At 41.7% G+C, this 22404-nt stretch overlaps 1 protein-coding gene and 1 pseudogene across 1 annotated transcript; both read left to right on the top strand.

The window, feature by feature from the left end:
• On the top strand, nt 1-322 carry LOC124504608 (high mobility group protein HMG-I/HMG-Y-like; annotated as a pseudogene).
• Nucleotides 323-18962: 18640 nt separating this feature from the next.
• LOC124506242 (olfactory receptor 51I2-like) lies at nt 18963-19925 on the top strand. The gene has a single exon (XM_047072265.1). The coding sequence runs from the start codon at nt 18963-18965 to the stop codon at nt 19923-19925; it is 963 nt and encodes a 320-aa protein (XP_046928221.1).
• Nucleotides 19926-22404: the final 2479 nt, after the last annotated feature.

The following is a 22404-nucleotide window of genomic DNA, read 5'->3' as shown; positions in this document are numbered from 1 at the left end:
ATGAGGGAGTTGAACTCAAAGTCCAGCCAGCCCTTGGCCTTCAAGCACGAGAAGAATGGTACTGAGAAGCAGGGGTGGGGCAGACTGGGCAAGGAGCCTCCAATGAGTCCTGGGTCGGTGCTGGTAGCTAGTCAGAAGGAACCCAGTGAGGTGCCAGCACCTAAGCAACCTCAGGGCCAACCAAAGGGGAAAAACAACAAGGGTGCTGTCAAGATGCAGAAAACTACAACTCCCAGGAGGAAATCAAGGGGCAGAGCCAAAGAAACTGGAGAAGGTGGAAGAAGAGGGCATTTCCTGGGAGTCCTCATAGGAAAAGCAGTAACTACACCATACCATCTACTCCATCACCAAGAAGCAGTTTCCTTCTGGGACTGGACAGCTCCACTCCACTTCCATTGCCCCCACCCCTCTCCCAAACCTACCCATCACTGCTACCTACCTGTGTTCTCACCACCATACTACACAGCACATTAGCTGCTGCAGGACCCCAGAGCTGAGTGAGGAGCCGTTTCTTTTGGTCTCAGTTTCTAGCAACCCCTCTCACCCATGCACACATTTGCTCTGCCAGACGAAGCTGACTTTGCACCTTGCCTCACCCTGCCTCTGCTGTGTCCCCATGCTCAGTGATACAGACATTGCTGACTGGGCTCTTGGCTTGGGGGGGGGGGGTCCCTTCTGCTTCCCCATTCTTCCCTCTAGCTTCCCACTAAGGAGCCTGGGACGGCTCCCCTGGCCTTAAAAGGGGCCCAGCCCCATCTCATTGTAATATGCCCCATTCCACAGCACTGGCAGAAGCTGGTATGGCCAATGTAGAGGGGTGCTCGGTGCCAAGATACCCCCAACCAGCCTTTACTTCACGAGGTGCAGCTCACATCCACTTTTCTCCCCACCTTGCCTAGTCCTTCCTCTAGGTTGGACAGCCCCCTTTGGGGCACAGGAAGAAAAGGCAGGAAGGGATTGAGCCCTTTACCCTCTCTAAATGAGATCCAGTGCACCTCACTCCCACCCTGAAATCTACTGCAGTGATGAAATGCAGTCATCCTTTCTCCAGGTGAAGTCCAGGAGACCCATGTTCCTTGTGGCAGCCACCTACAGTGGGGTTAAGCCACTGTTCAAACCGATCCGTTTCCACCCCAGGCCTCAGTTTCCTATTTCCTCACATGGAACACTAATAACAAAGAACTAGCCTTGCCCACCCCCCCCTTCTGCTCCTCCCTACCCCTGATGGTTCTGCTTCCATTTTTCCTCTGTTCACAAACTACCTTTGGAATGTTGCACTGTTTTTGTTCAATGTTTCCATTTTTGGACGTCAGTCATTGTTGCTATGACCAGCATCAAATGTTCCTCCTCATTGCCTTCTCCCATTCTGCCCACATTCCCCTTCTCCAAGATGCTCTTAGGAGAAGGGGCCTGGGGCAAAGCAGACTGTGTTACCAACCACCCCAGGCCCAGGGAGGGTGGCACCCTGCCCCTAGGATGCTGCAGCAGAGTGAGAGGGGGCCTGTATTGACTGTTAAGGTATAGGGGACACCTCCTCCCCTGTTCTGCTGGGGCGGGGGTGGGGAGTAGTCATTATTTGTCCCAGTCTGGACCCTCCTCTCTAATCTGGTTTCCCTACCTGCAGTTATATGAATTTAAAAATATCCTTTTCCAGAAAAAAAAGAGTGAGTTCAAACTTAAACGACCATTAACTTAACATAAACTCTATATGCAGAAGACATTATATACAAACCTAATGGTAATCACAAATCAAAAACCACTAATAAATACGCAAAGAATAAAGAGAAAGAATAAAGAAAGCGAAAGAATATATCAGTAAAGAAAATCAGCAAACCATGAAGAGAGAAAGACAAGGATCAGAGAAGATCTTCAGAAACAACCATAAAACAACTAATAAAATGACAATAAATACATATATATCAATAATTACTTTGAATATAAATGAACTAAATGCTCTAATAAAAAGACATAGGGTGACAGAATGGATTAAAAAAACAAGGCCCATCTATATGCTGCCTATAAGAGACCCATTTTAGACCTAAAGACATGTCCAGATTGACAGTGAGGGAATGAAGAAATATCTTTCATTCAAACGGATGACAAAGAAAAACAGAGTAGCAATACTTATATTGGACAAAATGGACTTTAAAACAAAGACTATAATAAGAGACAAAGGACGATGCTATATGATAATAAAGGGACAATCCTACAAAAAGATAGAACAATTGTAAATATTTATGCACCCAGAATGGGAACACTCAAATACATAAACCAGTTAATAACAAAAAACAAAGTAACTAATTGATAATATTACAGTAATAGTAGGGGACTTTAATACCCCAAACATCAATGGACAGATCATGTAAACAGAACATCAACAAGGAAAAAATGGCTTTAAGTGACACACAGGAACAGATGGATGAAACATGTATATTCAGAACAGTCCATCCTAAAACAGAAGAGTACACATTTTTTTAAGTGAACACAGAACATTCCCAAGAAGAGATCACATATTAGCCCAAAAAACAAGCTTCAATAAATTTAAGATCAAAGTCATACCATGCATATTTTTTGACCACAGTACTATGAAACTAGAAGTCAACCACAAGAAAAATTCTGGAAAGAGCACAAATATATACAGGTTAAATAACATGCTACTAAACAATGAATGGGTCAACCAGGAAATAAAAAAGTTCAAAAGTACATGGAAAGAAGTGAAAATGAAAACATGATGGTCCAAAACCTTTAGGATGTAGCAAAAGTGGTTCTAAGACAGAAGTTTATAGCAATATAGGTCCACTTCAAGAAGCAAAAAAAATCTCAAATAAACAACCTAACCTTACACCTGAAGGAGCTAGAAAAATAAAAACAAAACCTAAACCCAGCAGAAGTAAGAAAATAATAAGGGGAAAGTGAAAATAAATGATATACAAACTAAAAAAAAAAATAGAAAAGATCAATGAAACCAGAAGCTGGTTCTTTGGAAAAAAAAAATCAATAGATTTGATAAACCTCTGGCCAAACTTATCAGAAAAAAAAAGAGAAAAGACTAAAATAAATAAAATCACAAGTGAGAGAGGAGAAATAACAACCAACATCACAGAAATACAATTATGAGAATATTATGAAAAACTGTATGCCAACAAATTGCACAACCTAGAAAAACAATGAATAAATGGAAACAGGAAGAAATAGAAAATCAGAACGACCAATAACCAGTAAAAAACTTGAATCAGTAATCAAAAACCTCCCAACAAACAAAAGTCCAGGACCAGATGGCTTCACAGGTGAATTCTACCAAACACGTAAAGAGTTAATGCTATTCTTCTCAAAACTTTCCAAAAAATAGAAGAGGAAGGAACACTTCCAAATTTAATCTATGAGGCCAGCATTATCCTGATACCAAAGACTCCACTGAAAAAGAGAACTACAGGCCAACATCTCTGATAAACATAGATGCAAAAATCTTCAACAAAATACTGGCAAACTGAGGTGCTTACATGGCTCAGTCGGTTAAGCGTCTGACTTTGGTTCAGGTCATGATCTCGCAGTGAGTGCATTCAAGCCCCACGTTGGGCTCTGTGCTGACAGTTCAGAGCCTGAAGCCTGCTTCAGATTCTGTCTCCCTCTCCCTCTCTGCTTCTCCCCAACTTGTGCTCTGTCTCTCTTTCTCTCAAAAATAAGTAAACATTAAAAAAAAAATTTAAATACTGGGCAAACCTAATTCAACAATACATTTAAAACATCATTCACCATGATCAAGTGGTATTTATTCCTGTGTTGCAAGAGTGGTTCAATATTCACAAATCAATGAGATACAGTATATCAATAAGAGAAAGGATAAGAACCATACGATCATTTCAACAGATACGGAGGAAGCATCTGACAAAGTGCCATATCCATTCATGATAAAAATCCTCAACAAAGTAGGCTTAGAGAGGACACAAGTCAACATAATAAAGGCCATATATGAAAATCCCACAGCTAACATCATCCTCAATAGGGAAAAACTGAGAACTTTTCCCCTGTCGGGAACAAGGCAAGAATGTCCAATCTATTAAACATAGTACTAGAAGTCCTAGCCACAGCAATCAGAAAGCAAAAAGAAATAAAAGGCGTACAAATCAATAAAGAAGTAAAACGTTCACTACTTGTAGATGACACTACAAGTAGTTCTACAAGAGATGATACTCTATACAGAACACCTGAAAGACTCCACCAAAAAGAAAACTGCAAGAACTGAAAAGCAAATTGGGTAAGGTTGCAAAATACAAAATCAATCACAGAAATATGTTGCATTTCTATACACCAATAATGAAGTGGCAGAAAGAGATATTTTAAAAAAAGAATCCCATTTATAATTATACCCAAAATAATGAGATACCTAGGAATAAACCTAACTAAAGGGTGAATGATCTACACTCTGAAAACTATAAAACATTCACCAAAGAAACTGAAGATGACACAAAGAAATGGAAAGACATCCCATGCTCATGGATTAGAAGAACAAATATTGTTAAAATGTCTATATTTCCCAGGGCACCTGGATGGCTCAGTCAGTTAAGCATCAAACTTCAGCTCAGGTCATGATCTCACCATGCATGGATTTGAGTCCTACATCATGCTGACAGCTTGAAGCCTGGAGCCTGCCTTGGATTCTGTCTCCCTCTCTCTCTACCCCTCCCCTGCTCACACACTCTCTCTCTCTCTCTCAAAAATAAACATTAAAAAAAATTTTTAATGTCTATACTGCCCAAAGCAATCTACACATTTAATGAAATCCCTATCAAAATACCAATAGCATTTTTCACAGATATAGGACAATTCTGAAATTTGTATGGAACCACAGAAGACCCTGAATAGCCAAGGTAATCTTAAAAAAGAAAAGAAAAGCTAGAGGCATCACAATTCCAGGCTTCAAGTTATATTACAAAGCTCTAGTAATCAAAGCAGTATGGTACTGGCACAAAAATAGACACACAGATCAATGGAATAGAATAGAAAACCCAGAACCCACAACTATATAGCCAATTAATCTTTGAGAAAGCAGGAAAGGGTATCCAATGGAAATAAGACAGTCTTCAACAAATAGTGTTGGGAAAACTGGTCAGCTACATGCAAGAGAATGAAACTGGACCACTTTCTTATACTATACACAAAAATAAGTTAAAAATGGATTAAAGACCTAAATGTGAGACCTGAAGCCATAAAAATCTTAGACGAGAGCACAGGCAGTAATTTCTCTGACATCCGCCATAGTAATTTTACCCAAATATGTCTCCTGAGGCAAGGGAAACAAAAGCAAAAATAAACTCTTGGGACTTCATCAAAATAAAAACTTCTGCACAGCAAAGGAAACAATCAACAAAACTAAAAGGCAGCCTACAGAATGGGAGAAGATATTTGCAAATGACATATCAGATAAAGGGCTAGTATCCAAAATATATAAAGAATTTATAAATCTCAATACTCGAAAAAAAAACAATTAAAAAAATGGACAGAAAATATAAATAGACATTTCTACAAAGAAGACATTTCTCCAACAGACACATGAAAAAATGTTTACCATGACTTATCACCAGGGAAATACAAATCAAAACCATAATGAGATATTACCTCACACCTGTCATAATGGCTAAAATCAACAACACAAGAAACAACAAGTTTTGGCAAGGATGTGTAGAGAAAGAACCCTCTTGCACTGTTGGTGGGAATGCAAACTGGTGCAGCCAGTATGGAAAACAGTATGGAGATTCTTCAAAAAGTTAAAAATAGAACTGCCCTATGATCCAGCATATTACTGGGTATTTACCCAAAGAAAATAAAACACTAATTCAAAGGGATACATGCACCCTTATTTATAGCAGCATTATTTACAATAGCCAAGATATGGAAGCAGGCCAACTGTTCACTGATTGATGAGGGGATAAAGATGTGAGATACATACATATATATATATATATGTATGTGTGTGTGTGTGTGTGTGTGTGTATGTGTGTGTGTGTGTGTGTGTGTGTGTGTGTATAATGGAATATTACTCAGCCATAAAAAGAATGCAATCTTGCTGTTTGTAACAACAAAGAAGGAACTAGAGACTATAATGCTAAGAAAAGTCAGTCAGAGAAAGATAAATACCATACAATTTCACTCGTGTGGAATTTTATATTTGCTTTTTATAAGTAAAACATACAAGCAAGGCACAAAAAGAGAGAGAGGGAGGGAGGGACAAATCAAGAAACAGACTCTTAACTATAGAGAACAAACTGATGGTTACCATAGCCAACAGTGGGTGAGGGAATGGGTTAAATAAGTGATGGGGATTAAGGAGAGCACTTGTCATGATGAGCACAGGGTAATGTATGGAGTAGTTGAATCACTATATTATACACCTGAAACTAATACAACACTATGTTAACTGGAATTCAAATAAAAAATTTTTAAAAAACTAAATAAATAATGAAAAACATCTTAAAGAATCTTGGGTTCCATGCTATGCCATTGAGACTTTTTTTCCATAAGTGATGGGCAGCCAACAAGGAAGTGGTTAGAGGGTGGAGAGGGGGCTGACATGAAGCACTAAGTGCCATTAATGGTCTCCCTGGCATGATGTGGATGTTGGAGTGGAAGTGGGTAAGAGAGCAGATGGGTTGGGCAAGAACCTTAGAGAAGGCACACCTGAGAGTCTCCATTTCCTATGTGAAAGGAGCAATGTCAAATTAGCTGCCAGCAGCAGAGATGGCAGTCTGGGTGAAGAGCTTGAGAAGAATGGTGACTATTTTTTTTTCATTTCTTCCCCCATATAATTTTTTAATATTTATTAAATTAAATTCAAGTTACTTAACAAAAGTGACATATTGACTTCAGGAGTAGAACCCAGTGATTTGTCACTTACATATAACACCCAGTGCTCAGCCCAATAAGTGCACTCCTTAATACCCATCACCCATTTAGTCCATCCCCCCACCCCACTTCCCTCAAGCAATCCTCAGTTTTTTCTCTGTATTTAAGAGTCTCTTATGGTGTGCTCTCTCTCCTTCAAAAATAAATTTAAAAACATTAAAAAAAATTTTTTTAAAAAAGGGGTGCCTGGGTGGCTCACTCAGTTGAGCATCTGACTTTGGCTCAGGTCATGATCTCACAGTTCGTGAGTTCGAGTCCCATGTAAGGCTCTGTGCTGACAGAACAAAGCCTGGAGCCTGCTTCGAATTCTGTGTCTCCCTCTCTCTCTGTTCTTCCCACACTCATTCTCTGTCTCTCTCTCTCCTTCAAAAATAAATTTAAAACATTTTTAAAAAATTTTTAAAAGAGTCTCTTATGGTGTGCTTTCCTCTCTGTTTTTACTTGCTTTTGCCTTCCCTTCCCCATGTCCATCTGTTTTATTTCTTAAATTCCACATATGAGTGAAATCTTATATATATGTTTGTCTTTCTCTGACTTATTTTGCTTAGCAATAAAACTGGAATGGTGATGGGGATGGGAGGAAGATGGTGGCATAGGAGGACACTGGGCTCACCGCGTCCTGCTGATCACTTAGATTCCACCCACATCTGCCTAAATAACCCAGAAAACCGCCAGAAGACTAGTGGAACAGGCTCTCCGGAGCCAAGCATAGACAAGAGGCCCACAGAAGAGAGTAGGAAGGGCAGAGAGGCGGTGCACACTACACAAACTAGCGGGAGGGAGCCGGGGTGGTTAAGGGGCGGCCTGCCCAGCAAGGCAAAACCCCTGAGTCTGGCTTGCAAAAGCAGAGGAGCTGGACTCCGTGAGTTCTGACACCCAGCAGGACTTAACATCTGGAGTGTTAAGAGTCAACACCTCTGCTCAGAGAGCAGGAGAGCAAGAGGACACCAAGAGAGAGAGGTGTTGAGCCCCGGAAGACAGAGCTCAGCACAGCAGGGGGAAAAAAGGTGCTGGCCAGAACCATCTCCCTCTCCCATCCCCCAGCTGAAATCCCAAAGGGAATCAATTCTCCTCACCGAACTTGCTTGCACCGCACAAACACCCAACGCTGTGCTTCTGTGGATCCATTCCTCCGACAGGTCTGCCTCTCCCTCCTGGTGCTGCAGGGCCCCTCCCGCGGGGGACCACCCACAGCAAAGCAAGCTAAGCCTACCCCTCCCGCCCCTGTGCACCTTGTAGATCCACCCCAGCTAATACACCAGATCCCATCAAAGCAGCACCACAAGCCTGGCAGTGTGCAAGTAGCCCAGACAGGGGCCACACCATTCCACAGTGAGTCCTGCCCCTGGGAGAGGGGAAGATAAGGTACATACCAGTCTGACTGTGGCCCCAGCAGTGGGCTGGGAGCAGACATCAGGTCTGACTGTGGCCCCACCCACCAACACAAGTTACTCCAGACAGCACAGAGGAAGAGCCCTGCAGTTCCGTGCAACTCCAGGGACTATCCAAAATGACGAAACGGAAGAATTCTCCTCAAAAGAAACTCCAGGAAGTAGCAACAGCTAACGAATTGATCAAAAACGATTTAAGCAATATAACAGAACATGAACTTAAAATAATAGTCATGAAATTAATCGCTGGGCTTGAAAAAAGTATAGAGGACAGCAGAGTATCTATTGCTACAGAGATCAAGGGACTAAGAAACAGGAGGAGCTAAAAAATGCTATAAATGAGGTGCAAAATAAAATAGAGGTGACCACGGCTTGGATTGAAGAGGCAGAGGAGAGAATAGGTGAATTAGAAGATAAAATTATGGCAAAAGAGGGAGCTGACAAAAAGAGAGATAAAAAATCCAGGAGTATGAGAGGAAAATTAGAGAACTAAGTGACGTAATGACACACAACAATATCTGTATAATAGGGATTCCAGAGGAGAAAGAGAGAGAGAAAGGGGCTGAAAGTGTACTTCAACAAATCATAGCTGAGAACTTCCCTGATCTGGGGAAGGAAAAAGACACTGAAATCCAAGAGGCACAGAGAACTCCCTTTAGATGTAACTTGAATCAATCTCCTGCATGACATATCATAGTGAAACTGGCAAAATTCAAGGATAAAGAGAAAATTCTGAAAGCAGTTAGGGATAAACACGCTCTAACATATAAAGGGAGACCGATAAGACTAGAGACGGATCTCTCTACTGAAACTTGGCAGGCAAGAAAGGAATGCCAAAAATCTTCAATGTGATAAACAGAAAAGATATGCAGTCAAGAATCCGTTATCCAGAAAGTCTGTCATTTAGAATAGAAGGAGAGATAAAGGTGTTCCCAAACAAAACTGAAGGAATTCATCACCACTAAACCAGCCCTAAAAGAGATCCTAAGGGCAATTCTGTGAATGAAATGTTGCAAGGACCACAAAGGTTGCAAGGACCTACAGATATCACAATGACTCTAAACCCGTATCTTTCTATAATAACACTGAATGTAAATGGACTAAATGCTCCAACCAAAAGACGTAGGGTATCAGAATGGATAAAAAAACAAGACCCATCTATTTGTTATCTACAGGAGACTCATTTTAGACCTGAGGACACCTTCAGATTGAAAGTGAGGGGATGGAGAACTATCTATCATGCTACTGGAAGTCCTAAGAAAGCTGGAGTAGCCATACTTATATCAGACAAACTACACTTTAAATTAAAGGCTGTAACAAGAGATGAAGAAGGGCATTATATAATAATTACAGGGTCTATCCATCAGGAAGAGCTAACAATTATAAATGTCTATGCACCGAATATGGAAGCCCCCAAATATATAAAACAATTAATCACAAACATAAGCAACCTTATTGATAAGAATGTGGTAATTGCAGGGGACTTTAATACCAACCTTACAACAATGGATAGATCATCTAGACACAGGATCAATAAAGAAACAAGGCCCCTGAATGATACATTGGATCAGATGGACTTGGCAGATATATTTAGAACTCTGCATCCCGAAGCAACAGAATATACTTTCTTCTCCAGTACACACAGAACATTCTCCAGCATAGATCACATACTGGGTCACAAAACAGCCCTTCATAAGTATACAAGAATTGAGATCATACCATGCACATTTTCAGACCACAATGCTATGAAAATTGAAATGAACCAGAGGAAAAAGTCTGGAAAACCTCCAAAAGCATGGAGGCTAAAGAACACCCTACTAAAGAATGAATGGGTCAACCAGGCAATTAGAGAAGAAGTTAAAAAAAATATGGAAACAAATGAAAATGAAAATACAACAATCCAAACGCTTTGGAATGCAGTGAAGGCAGTCCTGAGAGGAAAACACATTGCAATCCAGGCCTATCTCAAGATAGAAGAAAAATCCCAAATACAAAATCTAACAGCACACCTAAAGGAAATAGAAGCAGAATAGCAAAGACACCCCAAACCCAGCAGAAGAAGAGAAATAATAAAGATCAGAGCATAAACAAACAATAGAGAATCTAAAAAAAAAAAACAAAACTGTAGAGCAGATCAACGAAACCAAGAGTTGGTTTTTTGAAAAAATAAACAAAATTGACAAACCTCTAGCCAGGCTTCTCAAAAAGAAAAGGGAGATGACCCAAATAGATAAAATCATGAATGAAAATGGAATTATTACAACCAATCCCTCAGAAACACAAGCAATTATTAGGGAATACTATGAAAAGTATATGCCAACAAATTGGACAACCTGGAAGAAATGGACAAATTCCTAAACACCCACACACCTCCAAAACTCAAACAGGAAGAAATAGAAAACTTGAACAGACCCATAACCAGCAAAGAAATTGAATCAGTTACCAAAAACCTCCCAACATATAAGAGTCCAGGACCAGATGGCTTCCCTGGGGAATTCTACCAGACATTTAAAGCAGAGATAATACCTATCCTTCTGAAACTGTCCCAAAAAATACAAAGGGAAGGAAAACTTCCAGACTCATTCTATGAATCCAGTATTACTTTGATTCCTAAACCAGACAGAGACCCAGTAAAAAAAAAGAGAACTATAGGCCAATATCCCTGATGAATATGGATGCAAAAATTCTCAACAAGATACTAGCAAATCGACTTCAACAGCATGTAAAAAGAATTATTCACCATGATCAAGTAGGATTCATTCCTGGGATGCAGGGCTAGTTCAACATTTGCAAATCAATCAATGTGATACATCACATTAATAAAAGAAAAGAAAATAACCATATGATCCTGTCAATCAATGTAGAAGAAGCATTTGACAAAATTCAGCATTCTTTCTTAATAAAAACCCTCAAGAAAGTTGGGATAGAAGGAACATACTTAAACACCATAAAAGCCACTTATGAAAAGCCCACAGCTAATATCATCCTCAATGGGGAAAAACTGAGAGCTTTCCCCCTAAGATGAGGAACACGACAGGGATGTCCACTCTCACCACTGTTGTTTAACACAGTGTTGGAAGTGCTAGCATCAGCAATCAGACAACAAAAGGAAGTCAAAGGCATCAAAATTGGCAAAGATGAAGTTAAGCTTCACTTTTTGCAGATGACATGATATTATACATGGAAAATCCAATAGACTCCACCAAAAGTCTCCTAGAACTGATACATGAATTCAGCAAAGTTGCAGGATACAAAATCAATGTACAGAAATCAGTTGCATTCTTATACACTAATAATGAAGCAACAGAAAGACAAATAAAGAAACTGATCCCATTCACAATTGCACCAAGAAGCATAAAATACCTAGGAATAAACCTAACCAAAGATGTAAAAGATCTGTATGCTGAAAACTATAGAAAGCTTATGAAGGAAATTGAAGAAGATATAAAGAAATGGAAAAACATTCCATGCTCATGGGTTGGAAGAATAAATATTGTCAAAATATCAATACTATCCAAAGCTATCTACACATTCAACACAATCCCAATCAAAATTGCATCAGCATTCCTCTCGAAGCTAGAACAATCCTAAAATTCGTATGGGACCACAAAAGACCCTGAATAGCCAAAGTAATTTTGAAGAAGAATACCAAAGCAGGAGGCATCACAATCCCAGACTTTAGCCTCTACTACAAAGCTGTAATCATCAAGACAGCATGGTATTGGCACAAAAACAGACACACAGACCAATGGAATAGAATAGAAACCCCAGAACTAGACCCACAAAAGTATGGCCAACTAATCTTTGACAAAGCAGGAAAGAATAGCCAATGGAAAAAAGACAGTCTCTTTAACAAATGGTGCTGGGAGAACTGGACAGCAACATGCAGAAGAATAAAACTAGACCACTTTCTCACACCATTCACAAAAATAAATTCAAAATGGATAAAGGACTTGAATGTGAGACAGGAAACCATCAAAACCCTAGAGGAGAAAGCAGGAAAAGACCTCTCTGACCTCAGCTGTAGCAATTTCTTACTTGACACATCCCCAAAGGCAAGGGAATTAAAAGCAAAAATGAACTATTGGGACCTCATCAAGATAAAAAGCTTATGCACTGCAAAGGAAACAATCAACAAAACTAAAAGCCAACCAACGGAATGGGAAAAGATATTTGCAAATGACATATTGGACAAAGGCGTAGTATCCAAAATCTATAAAGAGCTCACCAATCTCCACACCCAAAAAACAAATAACCCAGTGAAGAAATGGGCTGAAAACATGAATAGACACTTCTCTAAAGAAGACATCCAGATGGCCAACAGGCACATGAAAAGACACTCAGTGTTGCTCCTCATCAGGGAAACAAATCAAAACCACACTCAGATACCACCTCACACCAGTCAGAGTGGCTAAAATGAACAAATCAGGAGACTATAGATGCTGGCAAGGATGTGGAGAAACGGAAACCCTCTTGAGGCACTGTTGGTGGGAATGCAAACTGGTGCAGCCGCTCTGGAAAACAGTGTGAAGGTTCCTCAAAAAATTAAAAATAGATCTACCCTATGACCCAGCAGTAGCACTGCTAGGAATTTACCCAACGGATACAGGAGTGCTGATGCATAGGGGCACCTGTACCCCAATGTTTATAGCAGCACTTTCAACAATAGTCAAATTATGGAAAGAGCCTAAATGTCCATCAACTGATGAATGAATAAAGAAATTTGGTTTATATACACAATGGAATACTACTTGGCAATGAGAAAGAATGAAATATGGCTTTTGGTAGCAATGTGGGTGGAACTGGAGAGTGTTATGCTAAGTGAAATAAGACATACAGAGAAAGATAGATACCCTATGTTTTCACTCTTATGTGGATCCTGAGAAACTTCACAGAAGACCATGGGGGAGGGGAAGAAAAAAAAAAGGTTATAGAGGGAGGAAGCCAAAACATAAAAGACTCTTAAAAACTGAGAACAAACTGAGGGTTGGTGGGGGGTGGGAGATGGGTATTGAGGGTACCTGTTGGGATAAGCACTGGGTGTTGTATGGAAACCAATTTGACAATAAATTTCATATTTTAAAAAAAAGTGAGCAAAAAAAAACTGGAATGGTGACAATTTAAAAACTGAAAGGAATTATGGAGTGATGTAGAAGTCTCAGCTCAGGTTAAAGGGCACCAATTTGTTTTGACATAAGATTTCAAAGGTGTGTGATTTTTCCCAAAGTTTATATATCACCTCATGGGGGAGAAAGGTATACAGGCTGGGCCCAGTTCAGCTGGGAGAGTGCAGCCAAAATCAAAGACAAGAAAAGTCAGTGTGTCGCTAGAAAGAAGCTCCAGGTGAATGACCTCAGGGCAAACTGATTTAGGAAGGAAAGAAGGCATTCTGGTGGAGGAACTCTCCAGGAAGTAAGAAAGAATGGAGATGGAGCTTGTATGTGGTGAGGAAAATAGAGCAAGAATTTGCACTCAGGTCTGCCTGGCTCCATAGTTCATGTTCTTTCCACTGTCCAAGTTTCCTCCTTTTTGAAATGTTTGATTCAGCAGGTCAGACCCAGGCTGAGTGTGGGAATCTGTGCCAGCTACAGGCTGGAGATGCAAGCCCAGAGTACTGGTGTCTGTCCCAGGATGAGTGCTGAGAGTTTGGAGCAGAGTCTGTGGGCCTCCCAGAAGTTCACTCCCTCTCAATCTCCTCTAGGAAGCCTCTTCTGACTCCCTCAGGCTAGGTTAGGCCACCACCTTTAGGCTCCATATCTCTACCCTCTGCAAAGACTAAGAGCTTCTGCAGAACTAATCCTGGGGCCTGGCCAAGAGGAGTCTTTAGGAATATTGTCTTGGAAGGATCTCAAATACAGATGGGCTATTGAAGCTGATAGTCTCTGAATAGGACCATTTAAACTTGGTGAGATATTGTAGAATCCATGATTCTGTCTCCCTTGCCCCATTATTGTTTTGTTCCTCCAAAAGTTTCCCCTGATCCTGAAGCTAGCTCCAACTTTTCCATTCCACAGAGACCTGAATAGACTGACTGACTCCTCTGTGGCCCCAGCCTAGCCTTCCCTGGAGATAGGTACTGCTGCCAAGGTATCCCTGTGCAGTGGGATAAAACTCAATACCTCTGCCACAAAGACATCCTGGGCTCTTGTGGGATGTGGACCGGTGGAGCAGCCCAGAAAACCACCAGGGTGAGTAACCTGGGCCCCAACACATCCCTTTCCCTACTTCCCAGATGGATGACTACCAGTACCTCAGCCTCAGATGCATATATCAGTGTGGAGGGCCTGCAAATAACACAGAAGAAAAAGAAGTAATCGGTCTTGAACCAGGAGAGATATTAGCCCCATCTCTTGCTTGGAGAAGAGGGCCTGAAGGAGGCTGCCTGCCTGAGATTCCGGGAGTTTATAGCTCAGAGATAAATTCCAATCCCAGATCACATTCCAGGGAGAGATTTCCCTCAATAGTCTCTCCAGAGAGGGAGTGGATGATAAAATGTGCCAAGTTGTCTTCCCATCTGGCATTCTGAGGTCATCTGAGCTCTGGTTCAGCATTTCAGCTATCCTTGTCCTTGTGGGGACCAGCATTTCTCCACAGGCATTCCTTGTCACACTGGTCTGGTTGGGAGGGGTCCATGGTGGCCATCTGGTGGTACAGAGTAAACCTACTTACTAGGACTCTATGAACCAAGTGGGGAAAGAGAGCTGGGGAGCCTCATCTTCCCTCAATTCCTTTGTTTTCAACACTGTCCATCTTTCATTTCTGTCTGGTATCTCTGAGTCCAGAATCTTTCTGGGAGAATTTTTCCAGAAAGGAAGCTGTCTTCTGCAAGAATAGGAGAAGGAATAGGAGGAAAGGAAAGGATAGGAGAAGGAATCATATAGCTGTTCCCTATAAAATCATCCTGTTTTTGGGCGCCTGGGTGGCTCAGTCGGTTAAGCGGCTGACTTCAGCTTGGGTCACGATCTCGTGGTCCGTGAGTTCGAGCCCCGCGTCGGGCTCTGTGCTGACAGCTCAGAGCCTGGAGCCTGCTTCAGATTCTGTGTCTCCCTCTCTCTGACCCTCCCCCGTTCATGCTCTGTCTCTCTCTGTCTCAAAAATAAATAAGCGTTAAAAAAATTTTTTTTTTAAATAAAAAATAAAATCATCCTGTTTTCAATTCCATTCCTCACTCTTACCTTAGTTCTTTTGAAGTGCATGTGTGGCATAACCTCCTCTCTATGAACTTAATCTTCTATTTCTGCCAGTTTCTTTCCACTCTTCCTATGGTTATCTATTAACTATATTATTGTTGATATACCTTATATCCCATCCTGTTCTTCTGTCACTTTCAGATAATATATATTTTTTAATTCATTACTATCATTTAAATGAGATTTTGGAAAGAGTAGAGATAAAAGTTTGTGTGCATTTCACCATGTTTAACTAAACACCTCTTGCCATCAAATGTTACTCATTATAGAAAAAACTTTTGATTTGTTAATATTTTATTATGAAAAATAATAAAATCCTCTCTCAAAATTAGAGTGTGGGTAAACTTGATCTCTATATATCCATATCCAGCTACCATAATCATCAGCTCATAGCCACTCTTTGCAGCCTGGCTCCACACAATTCCCACCACAAGTGACCCCCATGCCCCCAATTATTTTGAAGTCAATATAAGTCATTGTGTCCTTCTTCATCCTGCAAATTTTTCAAATCTTAAAACACAGGCATAGTATTATAATTACACCAAAATAAAAGATCATCAAGAATTCAACCAGTATTTATATTTCCCCAATTACCACATAAAAGTATTTTTTAGTGCTAGTTTGCTCACCTTTTTTATTTGATTTGCTGAAAACAAGATCCCAACAAGTTTTGTCCATTGGATTTGGTTGATATGAGTCAAGTCTTTCTTAATCTATAGGTTTTCACTCTTCCTTTTTTTATTTTCTTATATTTATTGGTGGAAGAAACTGGAATTTTGTCCTAGAAGCTTTTGTTTTTGTTGTAGTTTGGATTTTTCTTATTCCATCTCTTGGTGTCTTTTAACGTATATGCTTGCCTGGTGTCTCTTATATTCTCTATAAATTGGTAGTCAGATATGATTCAGGCTTATTTTGGTAAAATACAAAATGTAGGTTTCTCTCATTTGTGATGATATCAGCCCCTGATGATTTTTTGCCATTATTTCATTGGGTTTGTTCAAAAGTAATAATTCAGGGGTGCCTAAGTGGCTCAGTAGGTTAAGCGTCTGACTTCGACTTTGGCTCAGGTCATGATCTCATGACCTCTGAGTTTGTGCCCTGGTCCTGCTCTGTACTGACAGCTGAGAGCCTGGAGCCTGCTTCAGATTCTGTGTCTCTGGTTCTCTCTGCCCCTCCCCCACTCACACTCTGTGTCTCTCTCAAAAATAAATAAACATTAAAAAAAGAAAAGTAATACTTCAGTTGTACTTTCTTATTAGCTAGAATGCTTCTGTAGAAACTTTCCTTCTTCAGTTATTTTCTTTATACCATGTCACAATTTGTAGAAGAAAAGGAGGTTATTTGCCAGTTTTCAGAATACTGAGTGCCTAGCCTTGCTGTCCTCATTCTTTCTCTCTCTCCCCCGGCCCCTCAGTGTGTTTCAATCTCTAGCAGTTATTTTATTCTCACTGATGCTTGGTGGGCCCATATTTGACAAGTGGGCTTTCTGAGTTGACTTCCTACCTTCAGAGTGAGGTGATTACATTGTCTAGATATGGCATAACTGTACCCCAGGGTTCATAGTAAAATCCCTTTGGCTCACAGATTTATTTGGGGTGAATTTTAAATCTCTGTTAAAAGATATTTCAGGGGCTGTTTCCTTATTCTTGTTTTTATTGACTTAACTTTATAGAGTGTTTTTTCTTTGCTTATTTACTTATCTGTCCATTTGACATTTTAAAGGTAAATCCAAGAAAGGAAAGATAACAAGTCCATGCTACCAACCCTTCAGGCTTCCACCATATGGTTGCAATTTATTTCATGAGGCCACTATTTCTTATTTAAAACAAAGCATTTTTGATTAGGCCCTTTAGGATCATCTCACATATTTTTAAAGAAAGCCCTGCTTTCTTCAATATATGAAGAAATCAGTATTATTACAAAATGATACTATTATACTCAATAAATTTAAATTGTAGTTATTCTCTAGTTGGTTTCTATATGTAGTCCATTTTTATTTTTATTTTTTTTAAAACAGATATGTCTTTATTTTTATTTATTTTTTTAACATTTTATTTATTTTTGAGACAGAGAGACAGAGCATGAACAGGGGAGGGTCAGCGAGAGGGAGACACAGAATCCGAAACAGGCTCCAGGCTCTGAGCTGTCAGCACAGAGCCCGACGCGGGGCTCGAACTCACGGACCGCGAGATCATGACCTGAGCCGAAGTCGGCCACCTAACCGACTGAGCCACCCAGGCGCCCCATAAATAGGCATGTCTTTAGAGTTAACATCAAATATAAAACTTCTTTTCCACTTGAGTTTAGCCAAATAAGTTCATGTTATCTCTTATAAGATCTGCCAAAAAAATAGCTTGGGATAATGACTGATTTTGTCTAATGTTTAATAAAGCTTTTGTGTGTAATCTAAACAATTCTCTCTTTTTCAATGTTTATTTATTTTTGAGAGCGAGAGAGTGCAAGCAGGGCAGGGGCAGAAAGAGGCGGACAGCAGCGAGCCCAATGTGTGGCTTGAACTCGTGAACTGCAAGATCATGACCTGAGCTGAAGTTGGATGTTCAACCAACTGAGACACCCAGGTGCCCTAAACAATTCTTTTTTTTTTTTTATGTTTATTTATTTTGAGAGAGAGAGAGGCATGTGTGTGCATGTAGGGGAGAGGCAGAGAGAGAGAGAGAGAGAGAGAGAGAGAGAGAGAATCCCAAGCAGGCTCCACAGTTGTCAGAGCAGACCCCGACTGGGAATGGGGGGGCCCAATACCACAACCATGAGATCATGACCTGAGCCAAAATCAAGCATTAGACGCTTAGCCGACTGAGCCACCCAGGCACCACAGTAACCTAAACAATTCTTAAAAACAAGTGAATTAAATAGATGTAAGCAACATAAAAGTTTATCAATGAACTTTTCAGCAATATTTATGTCTACTTAAATAGTTTCCCCAAATCTTTTTAGTAACCTAAAATCTTTGCTAACCTAAAACTTAAAAGTTAAGTGGTGAGTTCATTTAACATCATTGAATATCCCCATCTCAGGACCATTTCCCAAGAAGATAAAATAATAAATCATTAATTGATGTAGGAGCATGAGGCAAGCTGAGGGCAAAATACAGGCTGGCACCCCATCCCCCCACCCCCGGAATCCGTGTGATATTCCTCTGACACTCCTAGCTACCCCAGAACAAAGGAAAGGGGTTTAAGTGCTTGCCATGGTGATGTGGGAAACTAAGGCAAATGAAAAATTAAATTCCCTTACTACCTATAGTCCATTGACAAGTCCTTGAGACCAACAGAGTGACTGACCTCCCTCTAGGATGTAGTCCATTTTTAAATCGCCTTTGTGTTTCATATTCAGTAATGCGTGGGAACCATGTCACCTAATATCAGAGCTGGTATATTTTCCAATCATTTTGTCTTGTCTTATTTTTCTGCCCAGACTGAAGAGGTCACATCTTTCTGGAGACTTCAACTGCTTCCCAAAGATGCTCCCTTCCAAGACCAATGTCAACATCTCCTTCTTCCAGCCACATGCCTTCCTGATGATTGGCATCCCAGGGCATGAGGCTGTTCATGGATGGATCTCTATCCCCTTCTCCTCCATGTACACTGTGGCCCTCACTGGAAACTGCCTGATCCTCTTGGCTGTGAGGAAGACTCCCAGCCTGCACCAGCCCATGTACTACTTCTTGTCCATGCTGGCCCTCACTGATGTGGGCCTCACCCTGTCCACACTGCCCACCACCTTGGCTGTGCTCTGGTTTGACCACAGGCTCATAGGCTTCAATGCCTGCCTGGTCCAGATGTTCTTCCTCCATTCCTTCTCTGTGGTGGAGTCGTCGGTGCTCCTGGCCATGTCATTTGACCGCTTTGTGGCCATCTCGAACCCTCTTCGCTATGCAACTGTCCTCACCAATAATGTCATCATCAGGATCGGGATCGCCATTGTTGCTCGGGCCACTGTATCCCTCTTTCCAGGGCCCTTCTTACTGAAGCGACTGAACTTTTGTCCTGGCAAGATTCTCCTGTCCCACTCCTTCTGTTTCCATGCAGATGTCATGAAACGGGCCTGTGCTGACATTACTGTCAACATCCTCTATGGGCTCTATGTAGTTTTATCCACAGTGGGTGTAGATTCTTTGCTTATTTTCCTGTCCTATACCCTTATTCTTCGTACAGTGATGGGTCTGGCCTCTCCCAGGGAGCGTGTCCGGGCCCTCAACACATGCGTTTCTCATATATTAGCTGTTCTGATTTTCTACATCCCAGTCATAGGAGTGTCAATGATCCACCGTTTTGGCAGGCACCTGCCTCACATTGTACATGCTCTTATTGCCTATGTGTACCTGGTGGTGCCCCCTGTGCTCAACCCCATTATTTACAGTGTGAAATCCAAGCCCATCAGGGAGGCCATGCTCAGATTACTGAGAGAGAAGAGGCAAGGCTGATGAAACCAAGAAACAACCACAGAATCTGAAGAAAAACATGACCAGTCTTATGTCCAGAAAGTCCTTACTCAGATCCTTGACCCAGACACATTACCAAGAGTATGACAAGCAAATGGATACTCTCAGACTGATGGGTGACAAAACAGTCTTCATTCTTTCCTGCACTCATTGACTTCAGCTTTTTAATTCAATATTTACTTGTGTGAGAATCTCTGCCATTACTAGAGACAGTAAAATGAATCATACATGGTCTTGTCTCTCCATTGTAAGACAGAAGATTCTAAATATACAATGATAATGAAATGTAATGAGGCTATGATAGGTACACACAAAATGCTATGGGAATACAGAAGAGAGTTTCCTGCCTTCCTAGAGGAAACGAGAAGCAAGTCAGGGAAGAAGGATGCTCAAAGGTGAGAAGGAGTTTGTCAGGCAGAAAAGGTGGGCAAGGGGAAGGCATACCTATGAAGGGAAAAGAATGCAAAAAATAAAAACACTGAGGTGTTGAATTATCTGGTGTGTTTGCAGAAAGGTGAGTAGCCATATGTGGCTCAGCATAATCTCTCTGTGTGTGTGTGTGTGTGTGTGTGTGTGTGTGTGTGTGTGTTGGAGAATGGCAGGAGATGAATTAGAAATGATGAGGAGTGGTGAGACTCCTTGGGGACCTTCAGACCTCATGGAAACATCTGCCCCCATTCCTTGTTTAAGAGTCAGCCATGGAAAGGCTATTGCATTGTAAAGTTTGCACAGACTTAACTGTATGCTATAAGTTAGAAAGGTGAAAGGGGAGAAAAAGAGCGCAAGGAAAGCATTTAGAAGGTTGATGTAACAGTACTGGGAAAAGAGAATGGAAGCTAAAATTAAATCAATAATGGAAAAATTAGATATATTTTTTAAAATTTTATCTCTACATTTCTCTTCTTCGTCTTCTGAAAATGTCAGAAGCAATGAGCAAAGCTAGGACCCACATATTGGTTTTTAAAAACCATTCCCACTATAATTCCCTGGGATATTTGGAGCAATGGCTAATTCCAGGTATGAAGCAGAAAAAACATAAGGTGATACTGGAATAGCTTATGCACCCTAAAGCAGTAAAGAACACTAAGACAGCAGAGTCCTGTGGGGAAAAAAAAATACATAAACTCATTTGAAGAGGCTACCAGTGGATATAGGTGGGTCAATTAGAACATTAAAAATAATTTTGACAGCAGATGGTTATAGCAAACTGAATTTTTAAAGAAAGTGTGAGTCCAGAGAGACAGGAAGATGGCGGCATAGGAGGACGCTGGGCTCACCGCGCGTCCTGCTGATCACTTAGATTCCACCTACACCTGCCTAAATAACCCAGAAAACCGCCAGAGGATTAGCAGAACGGAGTCACCGGACCCAAGTACAGACGAGAGGCCCACGGAAGAGGGTAGGAAGGGCGGCGAGGCGGTGCGCGCTCCACGGACTGGCGGGAGGGAGCCGGGGCGGAGGGGCGGCTCGCCAGTCAAGCAGAGCCCCCGAGTCCGGCTTGCAAAAGCGGAGGGGCCTGACGGACTGTGTTCCGACAGCAAGCGCGACTTAGCGTCTGGGAGGTGATAAGTTAACAGCTCTGCTCGGAAAGCGGGAAGGCTGGAGGACAAAGGGAGGGTGAGCTGCGGAGCCCCCGGATGACAGAGCTCAGTTTGGCGGGGAACAAAGGCGCTCGCCAGCGCCATCTCCCCCGCCCATCCCCCAGCCAAAATCCCAAAGGGAACCGGTTCCGGCCAGGGAAATTGCTCGCTCCGCGCAAACACCCAACTCTGTGCTTCTGCGGAGCCAAACCTCCGGCAGCGGATCTGACTCCCTCCGGCTGCCACAGGGCCCCTCCTGAAGTGGATCACCTAAGGAGAAGCGAGCTAAGCCTGCCCCCCCCCCCCCGCCGCCGTGCACCTTGCCTTCCCACCCCAGCTAATACGCCAGATCCCCAGCATCACAAGCCTGGCAGTGTGCAAGTAGCCCAGACAGGCCACGCCACCCCACAGTGAATCCCGCCCCTAGGAGAGGGGAAGAGAAGGCACACACCAGTCTGACTGTGGCCCCAGCGGTGGGCTGGGGGCAGACATCAGGACTGACTGCGGCCCTGCCCACCAACTCCAGTTATACACCACAGCACAGGGGAAGTGCCCTGCAGGTCCTCACCACACCAGGGACTATCCAAAATGACCAAGCGGAAGAATTCCCCTCAGAAGAATCTCCAGGAAATAACAACAGCTAATGAGCTGATCAAAAAGGATTTAAATAATATAACAGAAAGTGAATTTAGAATAATAGTCATAAAACTAATTGCTGGGCTGGAAAACAGTATACAGGACAGCAGAGAATCTCTTGCTACAGAGATCAAGGGACTAAGGAACAGTCACGAGGAGCTGAAAAACGCTTTAAAGGAAATGCAAAACAAAATGCAAACCACCACGGCTCGGATGGAAGAGGCAGAGGAGAGAATAGGTGAACT

This window comes from Lynx rufus, unplaced genomic scaffold (assembly GCF_022079265.1).
Source record: "Lynx rufus isolate CCGP_SWC_20201006 ecotype Redwood Valley unplaced genomic scaffold, mLynRuf1.p SCAF_9, whole genome shotgun sequence".
Taxonomy (NCBI): domain Eukaryota; kingdom Metazoa; phylum Chordata; class Mammalia; order Carnivora; family Felidae; genus Lynx; species Lynx rufus.
The sequence above is the reverse complement of the archived record's forward strand: the minus strand, read 5'-3'. Positions and strand labels throughout refer to the sequence as shown.

Coding starts and splice junctions, on each gene's coding strand:
- LOC124506242 (XM_047072265.1), top strand. CDS start 18,963: ATGCTCCCTTCCAAGACCAATGTCAACATCTCCTTCTTCCAGCCACAT.